The sequence below is a fragment of the Plectropomus leopardus genome, chromosome 23 (assembly GCF_008729295.1).
Source record: "Plectropomus leopardus isolate mb chromosome 23, YSFRI_Pleo_2.0, whole genome shotgun sequence".
Classification (NCBI taxonomy): Eukaryota; Metazoa; Chordata; class Actinopteri; order Perciformes; family Serranidae; genus Plectropomus; species Plectropomus leopardus.
This window is the reverse complement of record NC_056485.1, coordinates 15,212,879-15,235,636: the sequence shown is the minus strand read 5'-3', so window position 1 is coordinate 15,235,636 and position 22,758 is coordinate 15,212,879. Positions and strand designations below refer to the sequence as shown.

Here is a 22,758-nt window from a genome sequence, read left to right as displayed (position 1 = left end):
TTTTTCAGTCCTATTCAAATAAAGAGAAACAAACCACAAAGCACTTAGTGTGGTTTTGCATATCTACACTGCAGAGCCATAGAAATCAGTGTGTGATAACAAAGGGAGGGCAAGTGCGGACGTTTGGGTGTGCCGCACTGAGAGTGGGAGGGCCAATTCAAGTTTCAGGAAGAGTGCAGCACCTGTCGCTGTGTGATTCATAGCAAAGTACATGAAGTGAAGGACTGCACTTCTGCACGTCAGAGGAAAACATGCAGAGTAAGTTCTTCTTTTACTTGTTTTTATTAGTGATGGCCTCTTTTGGCTGTGTAGAAGAGTGACAGACAGGCTTAACAGAGCAAAATGATGTCAGACAGACTTCTTTACAACAAAATATTTGAAAAATAAAAACTCTGTCTGTGGCATATATTAATGAAGACCTAGAGCCGAGCTTATGTGTTTGTTCGTCTAACTATTGTCTATTTTAGCCTAAAATGATGCTGCACTTTGTGATATGATTAAATCTTGTCTAATTCAGTCCACATTTGCTGTTACATAACACAAAAACAAAAACTACATTACTGTCAGTGAAAAACCTGACAAAACAATATTGTACATTCATGAATACTGATATAAAGTCTAGTCCATTAAGAGAACAGCAGCACTGGTTGTGTGTTGTAGTTGGTACAGGTTAAATTTCCAGTGGGAGTTGGTGTTTTCTTCTTTTGTTTTAAACCTGAGGCAGGTGCTGTGAGGTTGAAGGTCTTGAGTTTCTGCATTCCTCAGATAGTTTCTAACCTGCCTTTGACATTCTTTAATTTACTTCCTGCTTGTGTTAGAAGGCTTTGTGTTCTCCTTTGCTATATATCAAAAAAACTTCATGACCCAGTTCAAGATAGATATTATATAAGAAATGCTGACCTTTGACCCTGTAGTCAAACTGAGGGTTTCATATCTCCAGCACATCTCTTTGTAGTCTTTATGTATCTCTGTAGTTTTGTGTTTCTTTTTGGTAATTTTGTGTCTCTCGTTGGTCATTTTGTCTCTTTGTGGACATTTTGTGTCTCTTTTTAGTCAGTTTGTGTCCCTTTGTAGTCATTTTGTCTCTCTTTGTAGTCATTTTAAATCTCGTTGTAGTCATTTTGTATCATTTTTGAAGTCATTTTGTGTTTCTTTGTGGTCATTTTTAAATCGCTTTGTAGTCATTTTGTACCTCTTCATGGTCATTTTGTGTCGCTTTGTGGTCATTTTGTATCTTTTTGTAATCATTTTGTGTCTCTTTGTAGTCACTTTGTGTCACTGTGGTCATTTTGTGTCTTCGTTTTCAGTTTGTGTCTCTTTGTGGCCATTTTAAATTTCTTCATGGTCATTTTGTGTCTTTTGGTAACCATTTTTGTATCTCTTTGTGGTCATTTTGTGTCTCTTTAAGGTCATTTTGTGCCTTTTGTATTTTGAGTCTCTCTGCAGTCCCTCTGAATTTCTTTGTGGTCAATTGTGCCTCTTTGTTGTTGCTATTTCGAAACATGTGCACTTGTTCCCGCTTACAGAAAAATAAAAGCAGCCAAGTAGTTTTATCTTGACAAAATTAAAAAATATATAAACCATAAGTTGGTGCATTAAAAATCACCAGAATTCAGATAAGAGGATCATTTGATTCTCAGCATTTTCTGCTGAAGGACGCCCAAACGCCTGTTTCTTATGTGCCTTAGCCCCTGCCCCTGCCTCCAAAATTGAAAGGAAACGTATACCCATTAACATATATCCTCACTCTTAGACAAATATTAAATTATATATATTTTTATCTGAAAGTGCAACAGCTAGACTGCTGTCCTAGATTTCCATCTCAGGCAGTTTCACAGCAATTCACATTTCAGTTCATTTCTCATGACTCTGCCATGACTGCCGTGTGGATTGTGACTCATACAGGACATAAGGTGTGAACAACCCTCTTGGGTGGGTGACAAGACATGTTGGAGGTCAAACAAAGCTGGTAGTCTCGATGTAGTATTTTTAGATAGGGAATATTTTGTCTGTCTATTAATTGAACTTGCGATTTGCGCATCTAATCTATGTTATCTCTCTGCGTCTCCCATTTCCTTCTTCTTTCTTGCAGGTATGAGCTCTCCGGGAGGCGGGGGCCTCTCTGAGGACCAGTTCAGCTGCTCCATCTGTCTGGAGGTGTTCGTGGAGCCCGTCTCCACACCCTGCGGCCACAGCTTCTGCAAAGCCTGCCTGCAGGGATACTGGAACCACAGCAAGAAGTACCTCTGCCCCATGTGCAAGAAGAGCTACTCCAAAAAACCTGAGATGAGTGTCAACAGGGTCCTGGCAGAAATCTCCTCCCAGTTCCAAGGGCTGATGCTAGCTGGAGGAACTGGAGGGGCCGGGGGGAACTCAAAGGGATCCACACTGAATCTAAGCTCTCATATGAGCCATGGGGGCTCCACAGGGTCCGATGCTGGGGAGTTTGCCCGGGCAGGGGAGGTTCCCTGTGATGCTTGCATTGGGAGGAAGGTGAAGGCGCTCAAGTCTTGTGTGAACTGTCCTGGATCATTCTGTGAGGCCCACCTCAGACATCACAAAAAGGTCAGTTTTTTTAGGGTTATTCCACAGTCCTGTGTTTGTTTGGTCTACCTTTGCCCATTATCTCTGTTTCTCGTTGCACTCATTCCCAGGTGAAGTCTCTGATATCTCACCGTCTGATCGAACCCACTTTCCACCTGGAGGAGAAGATCTGTAAGAAACACGAACGTCTCCTAGAGGTCTACTGCCGCACGGACCACATCTGCATCTGCACGGCCTGCGCCGAGGCCACGCACAAGTCCCACGACATAGTCTCCATTGAGCACGAGTGGAAAAAGAGGATGGTGAGCTGTGGCCACAGTTTGTTAAGTTTTAAGAAAGGCCTTTTTTCTTCCACCACTTTGTCAGGGATTTCGGTGCAAGATACCAACACCAAAATCCACATTTCATGGCAGTATGATACACCACTGGGCGGTGTCAGTTTGTATCATGGCTGGATGCAACTTTTTGCTGTGTTATGATACTGTACATTGCCAGTCAACCAGACAGCGCCTGACGTGGTCATGTAATAAGCCACCAGAACGAGTGTGCCTAAAGGGCGGGCAGGAGGTGTGGGGTATCGGTTTGATAAATCACGGACTTCCTCTCGAGAGGGTGGAGTTCGCATCCCATCTGAATGTAGAGCCAAACCATGATGTTTTTTTTCCCAAACCTAACCATGCATTCCTTTGTAGCCTAATTCTAACCACATGATTTGGTGACATCCCAGTGTTGGATGTAGCATCCTGGAAAGTCAACAGCAGACACAGGGAGATAAGCGTAATATGTAGACATGGAAGTCCACTGACGAAGCAGCAATATGTGATGATTTGGGATCAGAACGTGTTGAATTTTCGAGATATAAAGTTGTCAATATTGATTACAGTAAGCCATAACCCTTTTATTTTAATTTTCTTTCACAGAGTAATTTGGGTAAGAAGAAGTCGGAGCTCAAACATTTGATCAAGGAGAGAACCAAGAAACTGGACGAGATCAAACAATCCATTAAAGTCATCAAGGTGAGTCGGTAGAGGACAACAACTCAGTCACCAGAAAAAAATGTCTGCATTTTAACAACGCTGTCGTTAACCCTTTGAAACTTAAGACATCACTTTTCCTGTGCTGTGCTCCGATGTCTTCACAAGTATTTAAACGTTCAAATGCAATGAGCAATTGTCCAAACATTTTCTGCAAATTAATAAGAATAAATACATTTTGAAAAACAAAATCTAGGGCAAAATGTCTAAACTATGATATTTAAAATTCTAAGAGCTATATATTTAAAATAATTCTTACAGAAGTACAAGACTCATTACTTTTACGTTTGTTTTTTAGACTATTTCCTTGTTTGTTAGGTGTTGGGTTTTTTACTTGTTTTTTCATGTACTTAACACTTTTTTTGGTCATTTCTCCTGAAGTTGCTAATTGCCTTCCTCTATTTATTTTTTTAAATCAAGCCAATTTGGTCAGGTTTCAAAGGGTTAATGTGTGGTTAGATTCAGCACAATTTTTGTTTATGGTAAAAAAGTACTTTTTGCAATTTTAAAACATGCATGCAATGTGTTTTTGAGTCTGTGTTAATCAGCCAGTATTGCTGCTGTACTTCCCTTTAGTACTGCATGTTAAATATTTGCCCAGTGTCCTCTAATGAAGCGCTGTAAAGCTTTATTTGCACTTCAAGCAGCACTCTGATCCAGGCATGGATACAAAACATGAGCAGGCTGTGGGCAGGACACACAGCTGTTACTGGGATTACAGATCAGCGTCTATACTGTAGATTTAGCTGCGCTCTGCAGGGAAATCTTTGACAAACATGTTCAGGATGTTGGCCACATCTTTCTCATACCTCTCGTGTTCTGTGGTGAGCACAGGTGAATGCTGTTTGTTTTTCTCACACAGACTCAGATCCATGTCTGAGGCCGTCCAACCGGTGCAACTAGGGTATGCATTTACCTCTAGTTTCCCACACCCTGTTTTTACCCTCAGCCTCATTACAGTAAACCCTACCACAAGGATGAGAAATGAAACATGAAAAAAAGACTCTAGGTAAAAGTAAAAAATAAAAAAAGAAAAAGTTCACTTTAAACAAACTAAATATGTCAAGTACTGTCAAATCAAAAGAATCTAAACTAAATCAATGCACATTTTTACATATAATTAAGTGATGATTTCTACACGAAACAGTTTTTTTCCCCACTTTGCATGAACTTATATTTTTAGCCTGGCTTAAGCCAACATTTTAAACTAAACTAGTAAATAATATTTTGTATAAATACAATAAATAAAAAACGAATGATGCGCATCAACAGTGTTACACGTAACTGAGTTACTTTTCTCCAAGTTAAAAATTCTTGGACCTTTAACATCAACAATTACATGTTATCAATTTTGAGTGCTTGACAGATTTAAAGTGCACAGTCGACAATTCAAAAAAGATACATATGCAACTTTTTACAACTTCCTTTTGTTTCACATTAAGATTTGTGGTATTCAGAGGCTCAAGTGCAAAAAAATGCTATCAATTAAGAGCAAAACAGAAGTAAAATTTCTCCGTAAATGAAGAATTAAACTGCTTTTTTGTTTATAAGTTAAAGGATTTTAATTGTAGCTTTACAATGACTGAAATGTTAATGAGGTTCTGAATGGCAAATTCCCCAGGTTGAGTGCGGCTCTTGGTTGCCTGCTTGGGGACATTTTTATCTACTTTTACAGATACAAAGAGGATCCAGTTACCAGAGGGTTGAATATCAGGATTTTCAAATCTGTGTGTGTGTACTACATACACACACGACTGCACATGAGCATGTTGCTGTGTGTTCAACTGATGCACTGATAGACATGGAAATAAAGAAAAAAAATAAAGTTCATAGTGCTGAAAAAAAAGGGGAAAAAATGCTTTAATCATAATTTTATGTATTTTTTAGAGAGTAAAACTAAAGTAGGGATTGAAGATTAATGTTAAAACCTGTGCTGGCTAAGTTTGCCATAAAAAGTTTGGTAGTTTCCTTTCCTCAGCAAAGGGAATACGTAACCTGTTAGTCCAGTTGTACAAGTGAGCAATAACCTTTGAAACCAGCATTTCACAGGTTAATTCGATGGACTCTTATAGTAGTTAACAGTATTATTTTAGGCCTAACCCAGTCAGAGATATGGAAACAATGTAGACAACAGACGCTTTAAGGTTATGCAAATATGTATCACACCCTCAACAACAAGGCAGTTCACACTGATTTATATGTAAGACATTAAAAGGTATTTATGCAGCTCCATCGCTCTGACATCACTCTACAATTATTGACATGCCTACAGGTCCTGTGTGTCAATGTGTGTATTTTTGATGTATCTGTGTATGTAAGGATTACAAAAGTGAAAAAAAATTAATTTCCCCATAGAAGGATTAATAATTAAAAATATATCATTGTATCAATATTGATTCAGCGAAAAAATATAGAAGCATAACAGACAGTCCTCGCACAGCGGCCATACAAGATCAGTCCAAGAGATAAGTCAGCACGGCGGCCAACCAAAAATACATGACAGATTTTAAGAAAATAAAAACACTAGATATTTTGTGTGAGAGGCAAGAGAGATGAGCCAGAGGTAGTGATAATAGAAATATAGTTGGAAAGATGAGGGAAAGACATTGTACGGTGATATATGGAGGGATAGTCATGACACAGCGGCCATTAATGATAACCAAACAGACATGTAAGCGCGGCGGCCAACCAAAAACACAACACAAACATGAAAAAATAAAAATGGCACTTACTTTTTGTGTACCTTGCTGCGTGGCAATAGCTCAGACTGTAGGGAAACTGGAGGACGGTGCCCTTAAGCAAGGCAGTGAACCTCTAACTGCTAAGAGCTCTGAGTATGTGTCAGCTCCATCAGTCTAACATCTCTCTGCAACTAATGCATGTCAATGGGTCCTGTGTGTGCATGTGTGTGTGTGTAATAAATAATAATAGAGTGTAATATTCAGTTTTGACAATTATTGTATCACATAGATCTTAACAAATAGATCCAAGCGGATAGACAACAGATAGTCATGGCACAGCGGCCATGACAGATAATCAAACCACCCAAACACAACACAAATCGCCACCTCAGCATTATAGCTGACCTTTTTGTCAAAGTTATTATTCTTATTCTGTGATAAGTTAACATTATGTTAGGTGCTTAATAAAAGTTGCATGTATTTTTGGACTTTTTATTTAGAAAACAAAAAAAAAAAAACATTCTTATTATTTTTGCAATTATGACTGCAAAATTTTGAAACTCAATATCTCAAAACCGCTCAGAATGCAGATAGAAACTCATAATTCTAAGGTGGCAAAATGTAAATGACTCTTATATCTCAGGGCAGACAGAGAGATAGAGAAGAGATATAGAGAGATAGTCATGGCACGGCGGCCATATATAAATAAAGAGGGATGAGAAATAGAGATAGACAGGGGGATAAAGTGGGAAAAAAACAAAGATTAGGGATAGTTACAGAGATGAGTGATGGATAGTCATAGCACAACAGCCACGATCAATAATCAAACAGATGGGTCAGCACGGCGGCCAACCAAAACCATGACACAGACTTAAAGAAAATAAATATGGTCCTTACTATTCGTAGATCTAGTTTGGCAGCGGTAGCTAAGTCCAGTGGAACTGGACTGTTAGAGAGACAAAGACAAAGAATAAGGAGATATAGAGGGATAGTCATTGCACAGCGGCCAAAAAACAACAAACATAAGGCCCCATTTGCACAGGACTATTATAACCTAGGGACCTCATGTTGCGTCGAAATTACCCCCCTACATCTGTGTTTCATGGAGCGCATTCACACAGGATAAGCAATGGCTGGAAAATATACTTACAATATAACACTAAATTTGTAACACAGTCAATGTATAATCTATAATATTTATATCTATAATTTTTCCTTGCAAAATGAGATGACTGATAAAGAAGTACTTATAAAACATTTATTGATATAACAAACAAAATGTGTCTATTTAAAACTATGTATAATAAAAAAACAACTTTATCCCCACCACATCAGCTGAACACAAAAACAAAAAAGGGGGAATATCAACTATATAAATATCTAAAATATATATATATAAATAAATTAAAACAAAATTAAAAAAAAAAAAAAATTACCATTACTTATTTTTTGGGTAGTAGCCTCCGCTGCCAGACCATGTTTTCAATAATTGTAATATCACCCTGGATTTTACCCTTAAATATGTAATCTGTCATGATGATTTGAACTATGTTATTAGGGTTTTTTTTTTTTAGTGAAATTCTTTATCCATAAACATTTTTTTAGGTTCACACCCCTCTTTCAATCTTTACTGGATGGATTTAAATGCAACACTTTGCTCTCTTGCTTTTACAAATATTTTTTTTTAAAAAGCAATAGAAAACAGAAATTTGATATTATAATTATTAATTTATTCCTCAGCCTTCTTGCTCACCAAAATAACCTCCATTAGCTGATGTTATTGAATTAGTAAGCTAGCAATGTAATTTGCAAAAGATTCTTTAATGTAATATTTATAATATCTTCATGGCCAGGCTTAGTCCCCTACCACCCTGAAAGCATGAATGAAAATAGCTTACTTTAGCTAGCTGTTAAGAGGCTAACTTTACACTGGCAGGTTTAATCTGGAAACAAAGGCTTGGCAGCATTTACATTAAATTGGTTAAACTTAATTTATAAAACCTCAACATAAGTTTGTCACCAATTTTAAGCGAACCTCACCCTATCAGTGTATGTTTAATTTACAATTGAGTGTATGGAAGTTGAGAGTTATTGTGGTTTGTTAGCATGGTAACAGTAGCCTAACTTGAAGAGGACCTTCTAAAAACAGAGTGTTTCTTCGTGAATATATGATTATAAAAAATACTGAATTATCTCTGTTTGATGTTACAGTACGGCATGAGATCTCCTTTAAGTTTATTAAAGGGGTTAAGTTAAATATTAAGCTCACAACTTTTAGGTTATGGCTTGTGAGTTAGCTAGCTATCTACCATTACCTTAATCATGACACAGCACTGCATCAAGCCGGCTCATGTAAGTGGTACTGAGGTTACTAAAATCAGTCTCAAATTGTCCAAAATACACTAGTTTTCCAATCACAGAGAAACAATTTTCACCACAGTATAACATTATAGCTTCAAATACACCAGTAATATATCAAAAATAACAAATAATACTGCTGTTTTTCACCGCAATAATGACACCGAAAATGTTGGAAGATTTCTGAAATACTCACCAAATGAGAAGGATTTCTTTAAAGGTTCCAGAAAGTAAATGGTCCACCTAGCTAATATTCAGAAGGTTCCAGAAACTAAATGGTCCACCTAGCTAATATTCAGAAGGTTCCAGAACTTAATGGTCCACCTAGCTAATATTTAGAAGGTTCAGAACGTTAAGGTTCACCTAGCTAATATTTAGAAGGTTCCAGAACGTTAATGGTCCAACTAGCTAACGTCCAGAAGGTTCCAGAACGTTAATGGTCCACCTAATAACATCCAGAAGGTTCCAGAACGTTCATGGTCCACCTAGCTAATATTCAGAAGGTTCCAGAACGTTAATGGTCCACCTAGCTAATATTCAGAAGGTTCCAGAACGTTAATGGTCCACCTAGCTAATATTCAGAAGGTTCCAGAACGTCAATGGTCCACCTAATAACATCCAGAAGGTTCCAGAACGTTCATGGTCCACCTAGCTAATATTCAGAAGGTTCCAGAACGTTAATGGTCCACCTAGCTAATATTCAGAAGGTTCCAGAACGTCAATGGTCCACCTAAATAACATCCAGAAGGGTCCAGAAAGTCCAGCCAGCTGAGGGTCCAGAAAGTTCCGTGAAGTTAACGGTCGCAATTTCAAAATCGGGCGTCCATAATATGAGCGTGACGCTATCCCTCTCTCACTGACATGCGCAGTAGGTCAGTCTGACTTAGGAGATACTGAGCTGTTTACATTTGTCCCATTAAAAAAACCACAAACACATCTGGATATAAAGGCATAACATAGGAACTGACTAAAATTAGCTTTAGTGGTCATCCAAAGAATGTCTATAAGCAGTGTGTTTTTATATTCTATATTTTAGTACTTAAACAGCAATCAGAAAGTTCAGAAAACTTCCATATTTGCTGTATGAGGCCGTATTTTCATTGCTGTATTTAAATTAGGACACACAGGGGGGATAAAACTGGAAAAACAAAACTGACTCACTAAATCACATGATTTGATGTTTGTTGGTCTTGGGACAGTGGCCTGCAGCTTGGCAGGCGTCCAACTAAGAAACCCCAGTGACATCACTGTGACATCATCACGTTAGTTATTTCCGTGGGAAAACCCCTTCAGCACAGAGGACAACACACACCACCAACACACGCTTTAAACTTGGTCTCGAGGTGGATTTGACTCCTGTATTTATTGGTTGGTTTTTTTTGTAACTTAAATGTCACATTCACCTCCTGCGCTCCGTCGTTTGCAGGCCAGCTCTCAGAAGGAGCTGGAGGAGAGCTGGCAGGTGTACGCAGAGCTGCAGCGCATGGTGGAGCAGAGTCAGGCGGAGTTGGTGGAGCTGATCGCCACGAGACAACGTGAGGCTGAGCGGCACGCTCAGGAACTGGCCCGAGGTTTGGAGAATGAGCTGAGCCAGCTGAGGAGGAGGAGCAACGAGCTGGAGGCCTGCGCGCAGACCCAGGACAGAGTGGTCTTCCTGCAGGTAAACTACAGACACATCCCGCAGCAGCCATGGAGGCCGAGCCCTTTAGAAACTAATCACTAAGATCTAAAGTGATTTAATATGTTTATGTTCAGATGGCATAAAGCAAAGGTGTAGGTTTCATTTCAGCATTGGAAGGTGGGACTGTTAGGTCTTCCGTCAGAAAAGTGAGTGTCAAACACTTAATTTCCTGCATTTTTGTTAAATTTTATGCACCAAAGTGTGTCTATCTGGAGCAATTTCTGATGTAAATGGAGTTATTTTCTAAAATAATAATTAAAAAAACTCAATTAAAGGTTGCATATTGTAAAAAGTCAAACTACCTAGGCAAAAATCAAAAACATTTAAGGCAACAACCAACTTCACAAGAAATTACCCAAAATGAGCAAGGAATTAGTAAAAAAAAAAAAAAAAATGAACAAGAAAAGTTCTAAAAAAAAAGTTAAAAAACAATAACCTCCAAAAATGGCATGAAACACTGCTAAAATTGAAATGTAATTAACATTTAAATTTGTGATTAAATAATTATTTTCTAATATTTTTCTCTGTGTCCCTCTATCGTTTTTTTCTCTTTTTTAAAAACTCATTTTCAGGTTTTTTTTTCTTTTCAGTTACTCATTGCCTTTTAAGTCATGTTTTCGAAAAGAAATCAAACCAATTTGCTGACATTTAAGAAATTTAAATGCATGTAAAAGGCCGATGTGGTTCCAAGTTTAAAAGGGTTAATGTAAAGCAGGTAAAATTGAGTGTTTCACACAGAAGGAGAAAGCATGTATATTCTGGCAGGCAATATGAGAAAAATAATGTGTTTTTTTTTTCTGAAAATGAGCATAAAATGGAATCTTTAGTGTCCCAATTTTCTCCGGCTTATTGATGGCACTTCTGATGATCAATATTTGAAATGAAGACCCCACTCCAAATGCAATTTTAAAAATGCATGCCTGCATATAAATCATTACTTCATAAGTTATTTTTCCAGTGTGTAGCCTGCATACACAAACACACTTAATATGCATTTAGGACGCAGCAAGGGAGCTAATTAGTTAAAATGCTAAAGAGACACTGATGTTCCAATTACAGTGATGGAAATCTGAAAGAGTCCACATAAACAGACTTTATACTTTTATTAATAATGTTACCAACCAGGCTGTAATAGCATATTTTCTTTAAAATATCTCTTTTTTGTTTTTGTGTTAGTATTCATCCAAATAATATCCACACAGCCAATTATCCTGTGGACCTCCAGCTCTGGTTGCTAGGAGATCTGTAACACAACATCAAAAGCGTCTACGCACAGAGCCAGCTGTTATGGAAGTCCCCCCTTGTGTGTTTACCCTGGTGTGTTTATGTTGATAAAATGTTGATTTTTCTCTCATGAAAGACATCTTTGAAGTTGGATTTTTTTTCCAGATGAGAAAGCAAAGGCATAACTCAGTGTTTTTGGAAGAAATAAATTGATAGTATGCAGACAAATACATTCATTGTAAATCCTCTGATGTAAGTTTGCCTCTTTTGTTATTTATAGCAATAAACCCGCACACTGTCAAGATGTCTTATCCTATAAATCTGTAGTAATCATATTTAGTGTGTCCTTTTACGACAGTCTTTATTTCCCCTGAGGGGTCATTTAATTTTAATGTTCTACCCTCAATAACCCTCCTCTTCTGTTTCCTGTAGCACTTGGCAACGCTGCCACCTCCGCCTGAGCCCACTGATTGGTCAGGGGTCAGCGTCAACACCGACCTCTACCTGGGAACCATCCGCTCCTCCGTCAGCAGCCTCATAGACAAGTTCCAGGAGGAGCTCAAGAGACTGTACGGGAAAGGTGCGGGCAGAAATTTCTCTCTGTTACAATAAAACTAATTTTTTTTTTTAAAAAAAGGATGTAGTGATGTGTCAAAAAATAAAAACAAGTAAATAAAACAGGAAATTATCTGTAATATAATGACCATGAGCAGGTTTCCGTGACAAACCGACACAGCTGGACAAAAATTTTGAACAATTTTGTAAAGTAATTTTGGCAAATGCAATTATGATATTTATAAATGTAAGTTTTCCCTAGTTTTTCTTTTTTTCTAGACATTTTTCCCAAGCTTTTTAAAAATAATTTTCAAAATCAATTAATTTGTTTGTAATTTGTGGACCATTTCTTACCAAGTTGCTCATTGCCTTTTTCCCAGTGCTTTTTGAAAAAAAAAAAAAAATCATACCAAATTGGGTTCAAAGAGTTAAATCATCTAAAAGCAGCACAGGAAACCGGATGTCGTTCCAGGTTTCAAAGGGTTTTCATGAAGCCTGCAGGTAGAGTTATTTAAAGCCTTGACTGGATTAATAGTATTCTGGTGGCGTGTGTTACCACGTATTATCGCTCAAGGAGCCCAAGATCTGTGGTGACGCACTTGCTTTTTGGTGTAATTATCAATCCCACCCAACATGCTGCTCTGTGCTGTATTATGTGCAAAGTTACACTAAAATCCATCCTCCCTTGTCAAATACTGACTACACTTCCTGTGCAAAATCCACAACAGGGATATGTAGGTCACTGTACGAGCACTTTGAAATAGAAAAGTGACTCATCAGTGCGCCAGCAGCCCTGCACCGCACTCACACGTTCACACATTCAAGATGGTCGGACAGATGGAGATAGTGTTGATGCCACGGTTCACCCGCATGGACTCTGCGGAGATCTGAGTGACAGCAGCACATGTCTGCAGCATTTACAGCTCTGGATTACATCTACATGTTTACCACCCACACGTGCCATCTGCTTGACTTTTTGGCTGAATGTCTTGCTGACTTGGTCTCTCTCTCTCTTTCTTTCTCTCAGAGCTCCGGAAAGTACAGAACTATTCAAGTGAGTGAAATTTCAATTATCAGTTTGGTGTTCAGTAGTTTCCATGTATGTTTTGATTCGGGCAGGGAGTCGGGCTGTTTCTGAAAGTTCTTGACAATGCTGAGCAGTGCAGTTTAAGCTTAGTATGCTCAGTTGTTCTTTGTCCACATGATGGCGCCATTTCTTCACAGCACAGATGAGCTCAATCGAGGGTCATGCATCGATTTTTAGAGTCTAAAAGTCACTTTCATTAACAAATATTGTGCTTTTTATGCCACTTTAGTGAGCGAGATTTATATTACATTAAAAAATATGATGGATTATTATGGATTACAGGCCCTGCACACCCATACAGGTTTGCAGTTACTGTGACGCTCAAATTGGAGTCATGTAAAACTATGTTAGCTTAGCGGCCTTCCATTAAGTCAGTGGTGCTGCTATGTCGGCGAACTTAATTGATGTGTGCTGATACTGGCAAGCTGAGTTGGGCATACGCCATTTTTTGTATTGGGACCTATAAAAGGAGGAAATAAACCTCCTTAGAAAGATAATTAAATTCATTAAGATATTTGTAAAGCTGTTTATCATACTTGCAATTACTTCCATACTTCCAAATTTAGTCAATCCAAAAAAGTTTAAGATCAAACTTTAGGTGCAAGCGTATTATCATTTTTATGCAGATGATGTCATTTTTTCACTGTTCAAACATGTTCAGGTTTCGAAAAATGTATCCAAATTATCATAGAAAAGTCACTGATCTGCTCTTTCCTGTCTAGGTGAGGTGATTTTGGACCCCGCCACAGCCCAGAAGAACCTAGTTGTGTCCGATGACGGGCGCCAGGTGAGATATGAAGAGCGAAGGACCACCCACTCTGAAGGTCAGAAACGCTTCAGCCCCGCCCTCTTCGTCCTGGGCCGCGAGGGTCTCAGCTCTGGGCGGCACTACTGGGAGGTGGACGTGGGGCGCAAGACGGCCTGGACGCTTGGCATGGCCAGCGCTTCAGCCCGTCGCAAGGGGGAGATCAAGCTGAGTCCCGAGGGCGGATACTGGTGCCTGTGGCTCAAGAACGCAGAGGTGAAGGCTTTGGCATCGTCCCGACTGCCTCTGCTGCTGCCATCCCAGCCCAGTAAAGTGGGGATCTTCCTGGATTATGAAGGAGGCCAGATTACTTTTTACGATGTGAAGGCGCGGCTGCATCTCTACACCTTTGTTGACACCTTTAATGAGAGTGTGTACCCAATATTCAGCCCCTGTCTCACCCAGGAGGGAAAGAACTCCTCTCCTCTCGCTATAACGCCTGTTAAACACACCTGAGACTGACAGCCAATCAAAAGCTTGGCAAGTTAATGCATGGGTTAAACACCTTTAGGTCAAAATAAGTTTGCTGCAAAGTGCAGAAACTTTAAAAAAAAACTGAGCGGATTTCATCCTTTTATTTAAATTAACCTCTCAATGAACCGACTTTATGATAGAGACTTGCTTGCAGAGCACTTTACCGTAATCAAATTTCAAGCTAATAAAATCAAAACAAGTCATTTTATCTATCAAATTTATCAACTACAGGACCTTGTCATCATGTGGGCATTTTATTGTATTTGTTTAAGTAAAATCAGGCTCATTACAGATTTCATAAAGTCTGCTGTCCTGGCCGCTGTATTTCTTGTACTTTCAGATTAAACGAAGCCAAAATGTAACATGGATGGTACTTTTAGAGCTGCCCCCTGAAATCATCTGTCGGAGACCCTTCAGTCAACTAAAACAGCTTCAAGTCGTGTAGTCTTGCCTCTGATGATGCACAGAGGGTATAAGATCAAAACAAACTTGTTTTTAAGCCTTCAGCAGAAACAATTTGTAATTTTTTTGTGTTGTTTGCAAGCGCACTGGGAATATCATTTGTTCTATCAGCATCAAGGTTGTTTTAATGTGTTAACGGGCTAACTAGCGTCCTCAAACCGTGCTGTCGGTCTTCCTGTTGCCTTTTTGAAATGACAAAAATACAACTGCCTGCTGGTATGGAGAGTTATTTCTTCACACACGGAGGCTGTAGCATTTGTGTTGTGTTTAGGTGCAACTTTTAGGCAACATGAGGCGGTGCATCAGTCGGCCTTCATCACCAAGAGTTGTTTGACGTTGGATTGGTGTGTCTGGGCCTTAAAGGTACTGTTACTGGTATTGTCATTTTTTAACAATACTCAGTCCTGTGCCAGAGAGGATTATAAAAGACAGATTGGACCTGTTGTTCTAATTAATTTCAGCCCTGGCTCATTTAAAGAGAGTTGAATAATGCTGTAATTCTGGCACTTTCCTTACTGTTTAAGTCTTTGTTATTGTTTAGAGGTTTAAGCAATAAATTTAAATATATGTAAATTTACTGTCTGAAGGTTTGGGCTTGCCTGGGGGACCAAATAAGATATTTTTGTACATACTGTAGAACTCTGACATTGTTTGCAATGGGCATTTTTTTAAAAAACTTGTTGTTGATCCAGGACCATGGAGCTTTATTGTGTATTTTTGTATGATTTTTTTTTCTTAACTTTATCAATAAAGATGATCAGTCACAAAAAAATACTGAATTTAAATACTTTTTTTCCAACTAGTTATTCAGGGATTTGCCTTTTATCTTTTTTCTGTATCTGAAGGGCTTGAACATGCTCTGGAGAGATGCTGGAGCTTGACTATTTATATATCTATATCATTTCACTAATAAATGACTTGTATGAGACTAAATTGTAAACCTCCAAACAGATTAAAGGCAAACTGTACAATCATTTACCATACCTGCAGGACAAAATACACCTTACAATACATTTAAGAGCCCACCAAAATAATGAAGCTTGTGATGTTTTTGACTGGTGACACAAATCAGACACAAAACAATTATAGCCATTAAACATAAACACTGTCTTCATCTCAGGCACTCTCAACAGAAGTCAAACATAACGAGCTTCAACAAACTGGAACTTGGATGTTTTTGTTGTTATCCCCGGACTGCTGTCCAAAGGGTTAAAGTCTTTCCCCTGGAGCTCTGAGGGCCATGGCCAGAGGGTATAAATTTGTATCTGGGGTAAAAAGAAAGGGAGGGGGGTGTATTTCTGGTCTGAGGTGTGTGTGTGTATGTGTGTGTGTGTGTGTGTGTGTGTGTGTGTGTGTGTGTGTTGGAGGTGGCAGTGGTTACAGCCTGTCTCATGTGTCAGTGTACAGCGGAGCCTTGAGGCAGCTGCTCTCTGGTGAGTGTCCCTGCTTTTTTGTCGTCTCCTCGTCCTGTCCTGCGTTTTCATTTCTATACTGTCACATCTGCTTCTCTGTGCACCAGTAGGTCTCTTAGGGGAGTGTTGTTTATATATATTTTATTACTATTTGGCTGCTCAAGAGCTGCGACCTGAATTTTTTTTTCTGTCGCAGTACAAGATTTCAAACGACTTCAATTGTTCAATAAGTTTGTATTTTTTTGAGGTTTGAGGTGTTTCCATGTCAAAATAATCAAGATTATTGTTTAGAGAAGAGAAGAGTTGCAAGACAGGTCAGTTGCTAGAGTAATATTTTTGGAAAGATGTTAATCTGGTCTGCCATGAATAACCAGGCCTCAAACAGAGAGCTGCATGTGTTAAAAGTCAAACTCATGCTGCCTTTAAACTAATTAATCCTGCCCGATATATTTAGCTTGAAGTTCAAGTAAAGACACAAATCAGCAATATAAAATGTCTTAAACAACACATTTGTAGTAGTTAATTTTATCAGCAGATAAAGGTATTGGTAGAGACGGACTCCGTAGACAAGGACCTGCTCAGAAACTGCTCATTTTAAGGTAACAAAAATATATTTTTTTTATTTTCAGGTATTCATACCCTAAAGAAAGCATACCTATTATATTATATTCCATTTATGTCAATATACACCCTAATTCCTACACACTGGACCTTTAATGTAAAGGCACAAATGTCTTTTCCAAAAAGCAAAAATTTTGTAGCTGAAAATTCAAACTTCAGTTGCCAAAATGATTAGCAAATTGGCAGTGGCTTAATTGTCGGCTGATAAGTAGATATTTGCAGTAAATGCCAAAAATATGTTTGGCAACAATGTTGCTGTTACACAGTTTGTCCATCAGAGGGCACTCACAAGTTCAATTTTTGAACTATAAAATACCCCCCCAGTTTAACTTGCTCTATATTTGAGTACTCCTTGTTAGAAATGTTCGCTTATGTTATATTAACCTATTGAAACCTTAATCAACAGCAGTTTTCTTGTGCTGCGTTAAGACGTCTTTTACGAGCCATATGACCCTTTAAAAAAAGAGCAAATTAACTTGATTTCTTAACATAGTGAAAAAAAGGCGGTGACCAACTTGACAAGAAATGTCACACAAATTCCAAAACATTTACTTTAAAACAAAATAGGGAAAATGTCCAAAGCGCTATTTTTATAATGAGAATAATGAATTTTATATTTGAAATTATTTTACAGAAAAAAACATATATAGTGCATACTTTTGTTATTTTCAGCAGTTTTTATTTTTCTTTTCTTTTTTTTTCTTATATTCAGGTAATTGTCTTGTAACTTTTTTACTAACTGTACAAATTTTTGAAAATTGGAGGTCAGTTCTTAAACATTGATCTGGATCTACCTCAGAAATCTGGTATTGGTAAGGCTCAAGGCTCAAAGTAAATAAAAAAATAAACAATAGTCCCCCAAGACTCACAGGGGCTCATTTATTACAAAAAATTTAAACTTTTTAAAATTCAATCTTATGGGATACAACCTTGAATTTACAGAACATTTTTTGGCTTAAACTTGTAATGATAAATGAGTCCTGTAATGCTTTGCTTAGTAAATTTGCATGAAAATGACCCCGAAATAAAGTCACGCCATCTAACCCGAGCGACCTCAATATCACAGCAGGTTCGATGCCCCGCTCAGAGCCCGGTTGCTTGTGCTGAAAATGACCCTGCCTCTCCGCCGTGCAGGAATGGCCTCTACTGGGAACCTTTCCGAAGAGCAGGTGCACTGCTCCATCTGTCTGGACGTCTTCACCAACCCCGTCTCCATCCCTTGCGGACACAACTTCTGCCAGAGTTGCATCTTGGGATACTGGAAAACCAGCCCTTTGTACCAGTGTCCTATGTGTAAGAAGTCTTTCTATAAAAGGCCTGATATTAGCATTAATACGGTCCTCAGGGAGATTGCGGAGCAGTTTAAGGAGATCAGAGTTAGGAGTTTGGAGGAAAAGTTGAGTAAAGAGGAGGCAGAAGAGGAAGACAAGAAGTGGACGATGGAAAGACGGAAGAAAGATGATGAGGAGAGGCTTTTGGCAAAGGATCAGATGGAGCAGGTGCTGGAGGAGCTGACGCAGAAGCAAGGGGAGGAGAGGAAGAAGAAAGAAGAGAAAAAGCAGCTACAAGAAGAGTTACCACCGCTCATCCCTCCTGTTCCACCACCCAGAACCTCTCCTCCGCGCTCCCCTCAAGCCACAGCTCAGGGGCCTCCACCGCCACCTTTGCCCCAATCATCACCCCCACCCTCGCCTCAAATCCCCGCTTCTCCACCTCCTCAAACCTCACCTCCCCCGTCTTCTTCACTCCCACCTCTTCTGTGGGAGGAAGTCCTCTGTGATGTCTGTCTCGGGGACGGCAGACCAAAAGCAGTCAAGTCCTGCCTTGTGTGTCTAACGTCCTACTGCGAGGAGCACCTGAAGTCTCACTCCGCCAGGTTCACTAAGCACAAGCTGATGGAGCCCGTCGCCAACATGGAGGACAGGATGTGTCCGAAGCACGAGAGGCTCCTGGAGCTGTTCTGTAAGAAGGATCAGACCTGTGTGTGCGTGCTGTGCACCGAGACGGACCACAGGGCGCACTACACTGTCCCCGTGGAGAGAGAGTGGACAGAGAAAAAGGTCAGACGGGTCACAAATCAAAGTTTTAGTTCGATGAATATTTGTTATTGGAGCAGCTTTAACCCTTTGAAACCTGACCAAATCTGATTTCTTTCAAAAACAGAAGAAGGCAAAACGCAAGTCAATGTGTCATGCTATGAGTGAATATTTAACCACAATGGCTCTGTTTACACCTGGTAGTAACCTGTCTTGGGTTATCCAATTACAAGTGGACGGCTCTAAATCTGTTCACATCATGGATGTATTTAGAGACTTGGATACAACATTGGTTGCAGTGCCCTGATGTGCATGAAGCCAAAAAAGCTCTATTTCTTCAATATCAAATTACTCATAGAACAAGTGCATTAGAAACTTTAGTAGGCCATGACAACTATTTATCACTCCACTTAAAATGAGTGCCATAAAATGATTTAATCTTGCAGCTCAACACTTGGTAAATTTCCATTTGCAAAGACTTTTGCGTTTTTGTTTTGAATCGGCCAGAGGCAGAAGGCCTCTGTGGAAGAAGAAGAGCAATTCCCATGAAGAACTGTAAGTTTGCAGAGTCATGACCAGCAAAATTAAAACAATATAGAGTTCATTTCTATTCTTTGGCATGTTATAGGTTATCCAAATAGCTATTTGACGCACTTGTAATGTGTGCTTTTTTCAGCACTTAAAAACAACACAATTACTCAAGAAGCTTGTTAATACCACGTGTAAACAGTGCCGATGTAATGGTGACATCATTGTTGTCAATGAAAGATTAAACTTTTAATTGCATCAGGCTTTTGTTTAATGACTCCACGCAACAAGTTTTAGGTTTTAATCCAAGCTTTATGGGCAATTACATGTTTTTTTTGTATCTTCAACCAGGACAACAATTACAATGGTAAAGATATAGATATGGATATTATTTGTATGTCTGTCATCAGCTTTGTTTGTGTGAAATGATGTTGTGCAGGCACAGCTGAAGAGGACAGAAATTGACGTCCAGCAGATGATCCAGGACAGAGTGAAGAAGGTGGAGGAGATCAAACACTCCGTGGAGCGAAACAAAGTGAGTGACGAACTGTTGTCACAAAGTTTTCTGGTGCACTGAAATTCTAACCGTAAATACATTCACACAAAGATCCCTATTCAACGTAGATTTGTCTGTATTTTTAGGCGAGTGCTCAGCGAGAGGTGGAAGAGAGCGTGCAGGTCTTCTCAGAGCTGGTGCGCTCCATCCAGAAGACTCAGAGCGAGCTGGTTTTGGCCATAGAGGAGAAGCAGAGGCACACGGAGAGGTGGGCTGAAGGCCTCATCGCTGAACTGGAGCAGGAAATCGCTGAGCTCAAGAGGAGGAACACAGACTTGGAAAACGTGGCTCGGACCGACCACATTCACTTCTTAAAGGTGAGAATATTTTGTTTTGTTGAGCAAAGTCGGGGATTGGGTCTTAGTTTCACATCATGCTGGGGGGGGTTAACATTTCTTGCAAGTGATTCTATTAAGACAATAATTTCTTTTGTTTTTTATTGAAAACTAATTTTTGTTTGTTTTTCTTCCTCCACTGTCTTTTAAATGGTTTTATCAAGGTCAATTGACCTTTATTCTGCCCTCTTGTTTTCCATCATCTGCTTTGTGCTGTAACAACAGCGCCCCCTTCCTGCTCTGAACTGTAGTCTTTTGCTCCATCTCTCTGTAGAGCTTCCCGGCCCTTATCACTCCTCCTCCTGTCAAAGACTGGTCTGAGACCAGTGTTCCCACAGACATGTGCGTGGGCATGATCAGAAGATCCGTGTCCAAACTGGAGGCAACGTTAAATGAAATGATCAGCAAACTGGCAGAAAGTGGTAGGATTTCCTGTAACAGTCCAGTCCTTTTATAACTTGTGTCTATTTTGATTTTAAGTTGAGCTCATCACCAGAATAAGGTGGATTCAGTGTTTCTTAAAAGAATATTTTGCTTTCAACAGAGATCAAGAAGATACTGAAATATACAGGTAAACTTTTATTCATTTGCTTTGATTTTTTTCATCATCTCGTAGCAACTAAATAAACCCTTCTTTACGTCTGGTGTTTCCGCAGTGGACGTCACCTTGGACCCCGACACGGCCAACCCGTGGTTACAGCTCTCTCAGGATAGACATCAGGTGAGACACCTGGGCGCATGGCAAGACCTCCCAGACCACCCTGAGCGTTTCGACACAGTGGTCATCGTCTTGGGCCGTGAGGGCTTCACCTCAGGGAGACATTACTGGGAGGTCCAAGTGGGGGACAAAGATGACTGGTACATGGGTGTGGCCAGGTCCTCTGTTAACAGAAAGGGCAGGATCTCTGTAAGCACTACCCAGGGCTACTGGGCTCTGGCCATGAAGAAAGACCATGGGTACCGCGTGTCAACATCCCCGCCAACACCGCTTGCCCTCAACCCCAAGCCCAAGCGAGTGGGTGTGTACGTGGATTACGAGGAAGGGCAAGTGTCCTTCTATGACGTGAAGGCTTGGACCCATATTTACACCTTCAGAGATAAGTTCACAGAGAAGATCTTGCCCTTTTTCTACCTGTACTGCTGCGACAAAGCTTCTGACACCCTCGTGATCTGCCCTGTGAACGAGAAAAGCCTGATCAAACAAAGCTAAGGACAAAGTTTGACGATAAAACAAATGAACATGACATGACAAAACAATGAAAATGTATACTGACTGTATTTTGTTGTAGTTGAACCTGTTTCGATGAAACCCTGTATATTTTTGTTTTGTGTATATTTATTAAATGTATAGTTTAGCTCAACAAATATATTAACTATTCACCATACCAATCTATGTCAGCTCATGGAAGTTCTACCAAGCCTTAAAAGGATAGTTGAACATTTTGGGAAATATACACATTCATTATATTTCCGAGGGTTAAGCCTTGTTTCCACCAAGAAGTTTTAGTTCAGTTCTGTTTTCTTACACATTAGAAAAGTTATGTTTGTGCTTCAATTGTCAAATGTTGTGGACGGTGTCAAAAGAGCCACTGCGTTTTGTCTTGTGTATTCAGTACCCCGTATAGCCGTCGCTAGAGGCATAATGTTTTTGGGTTGTTCATCCACCCCTCCCATCATGATGAAAGCAGTATTTTATGCCATGTCAGAATTTCTTCAAATTTGGCTCAAAAGTCCACTTGGACTTAACAATAAACTGATTAAAACATGGTGGTTGAAGGTCAAGGTCACTTTAGGCTTGTGTCTCTATTCTCATGAACGCAATCTCAAAAAAGCCTTGAGGGAGTTCCCTCAAATTTGGCACAAACATCAACTTGGACTTATTAATGATCTGATTGAATTTTGGTGGTCAAAGATCAAGGTCACTTTATTTTGCCAAAGTTCAATAATTCATATGCTAATTATGAATTTTACACTGATGTCAAAAATAATATAATGATGAAGTTCTGGCATTTTATATCTAATAAGTCAAAGGTCAACTCTCTCGCCATTATTTAAATTCTAGCTTTTTTTTCTTAATGTCACACAACCTCATTTGTTGGACAATGAGTGAAATGTAGACATGAAATTAGCTGTAGAAACCCAAACTGTTTTTGCACCAGTCCGTACACATGTTAATTTCTGCTGTAAAGTATGGGGGATTGACTTATTTCTGGAGCCAGCCTCAAGTGGCCATTAGAGGAACTGCAGTTTTTCCCATTGCAGTTCCACACTGGCTTCTTTTATCAGCCCCAGATGTTGCTGCTTGGTCAATTGGTGAATTTTAGAATTGCTGGTGGCGGATTTACATGGGCAGAGCCAGGCTAGC

General features: G+C 39.4%; 2 protein-coding genes across 2 annotated transcripts; both read left to right on the top strand.

The window, feature by feature from the left end:
• Positions 1-222: 222 nt before the first annotated feature.
• LOC121961847 (nuclear factor 7, brain-like) lies at positions 223-15,677 on the top strand. Its single transcript, XM_042511892.1, has 8 exons — positions 223-258; positions 2,093-2,565; positions 2,655-2,846; positions 3,465-3,560; positions 10,044-10,277; positions 11,955-12,102; positions 13,105-13,131; positions 13,887-15,677. Exons 1-8 carry the CDS (start codon positions 252-254, stop codon positions 14,423-14,425), a joined length of 1,716 nt encoding a protein of 571 aa, XP_042367826.1. The 5' UTR covers positions 223-251; the 3' UTR covers positions 14,426-15,677.
• A 640-nt stretch (positions 15,678-16,317) lies between these two features.
• Positions 16,318-22,154, top strand: LOC121962014 (E3 ubiquitin-protein ligase TRIM39-like). Its single transcript, XM_042512179.1, has 7 exons — positions 16,318-16,338; positions 18,005-18,998; positions 19,942-20,037; positions 20,145-20,375; positions 20,668-20,815; positions 20,938-20,964; positions 21,050-22,154. The coding sequence occupies exons 2-7, from the start codon at positions 18,048-18,050 to the stop codon at positions 21,601-21,603; spliced, it is 2,007 nt and encodes a 668-aa protein (XP_042368113.1). The 5' UTR covers positions 16,318-16,338; positions 18,005-18,047; the 3' UTR covers positions 21,604-22,154.
• Positions 22,155-22,758: the final 604 nt, after the last annotated feature.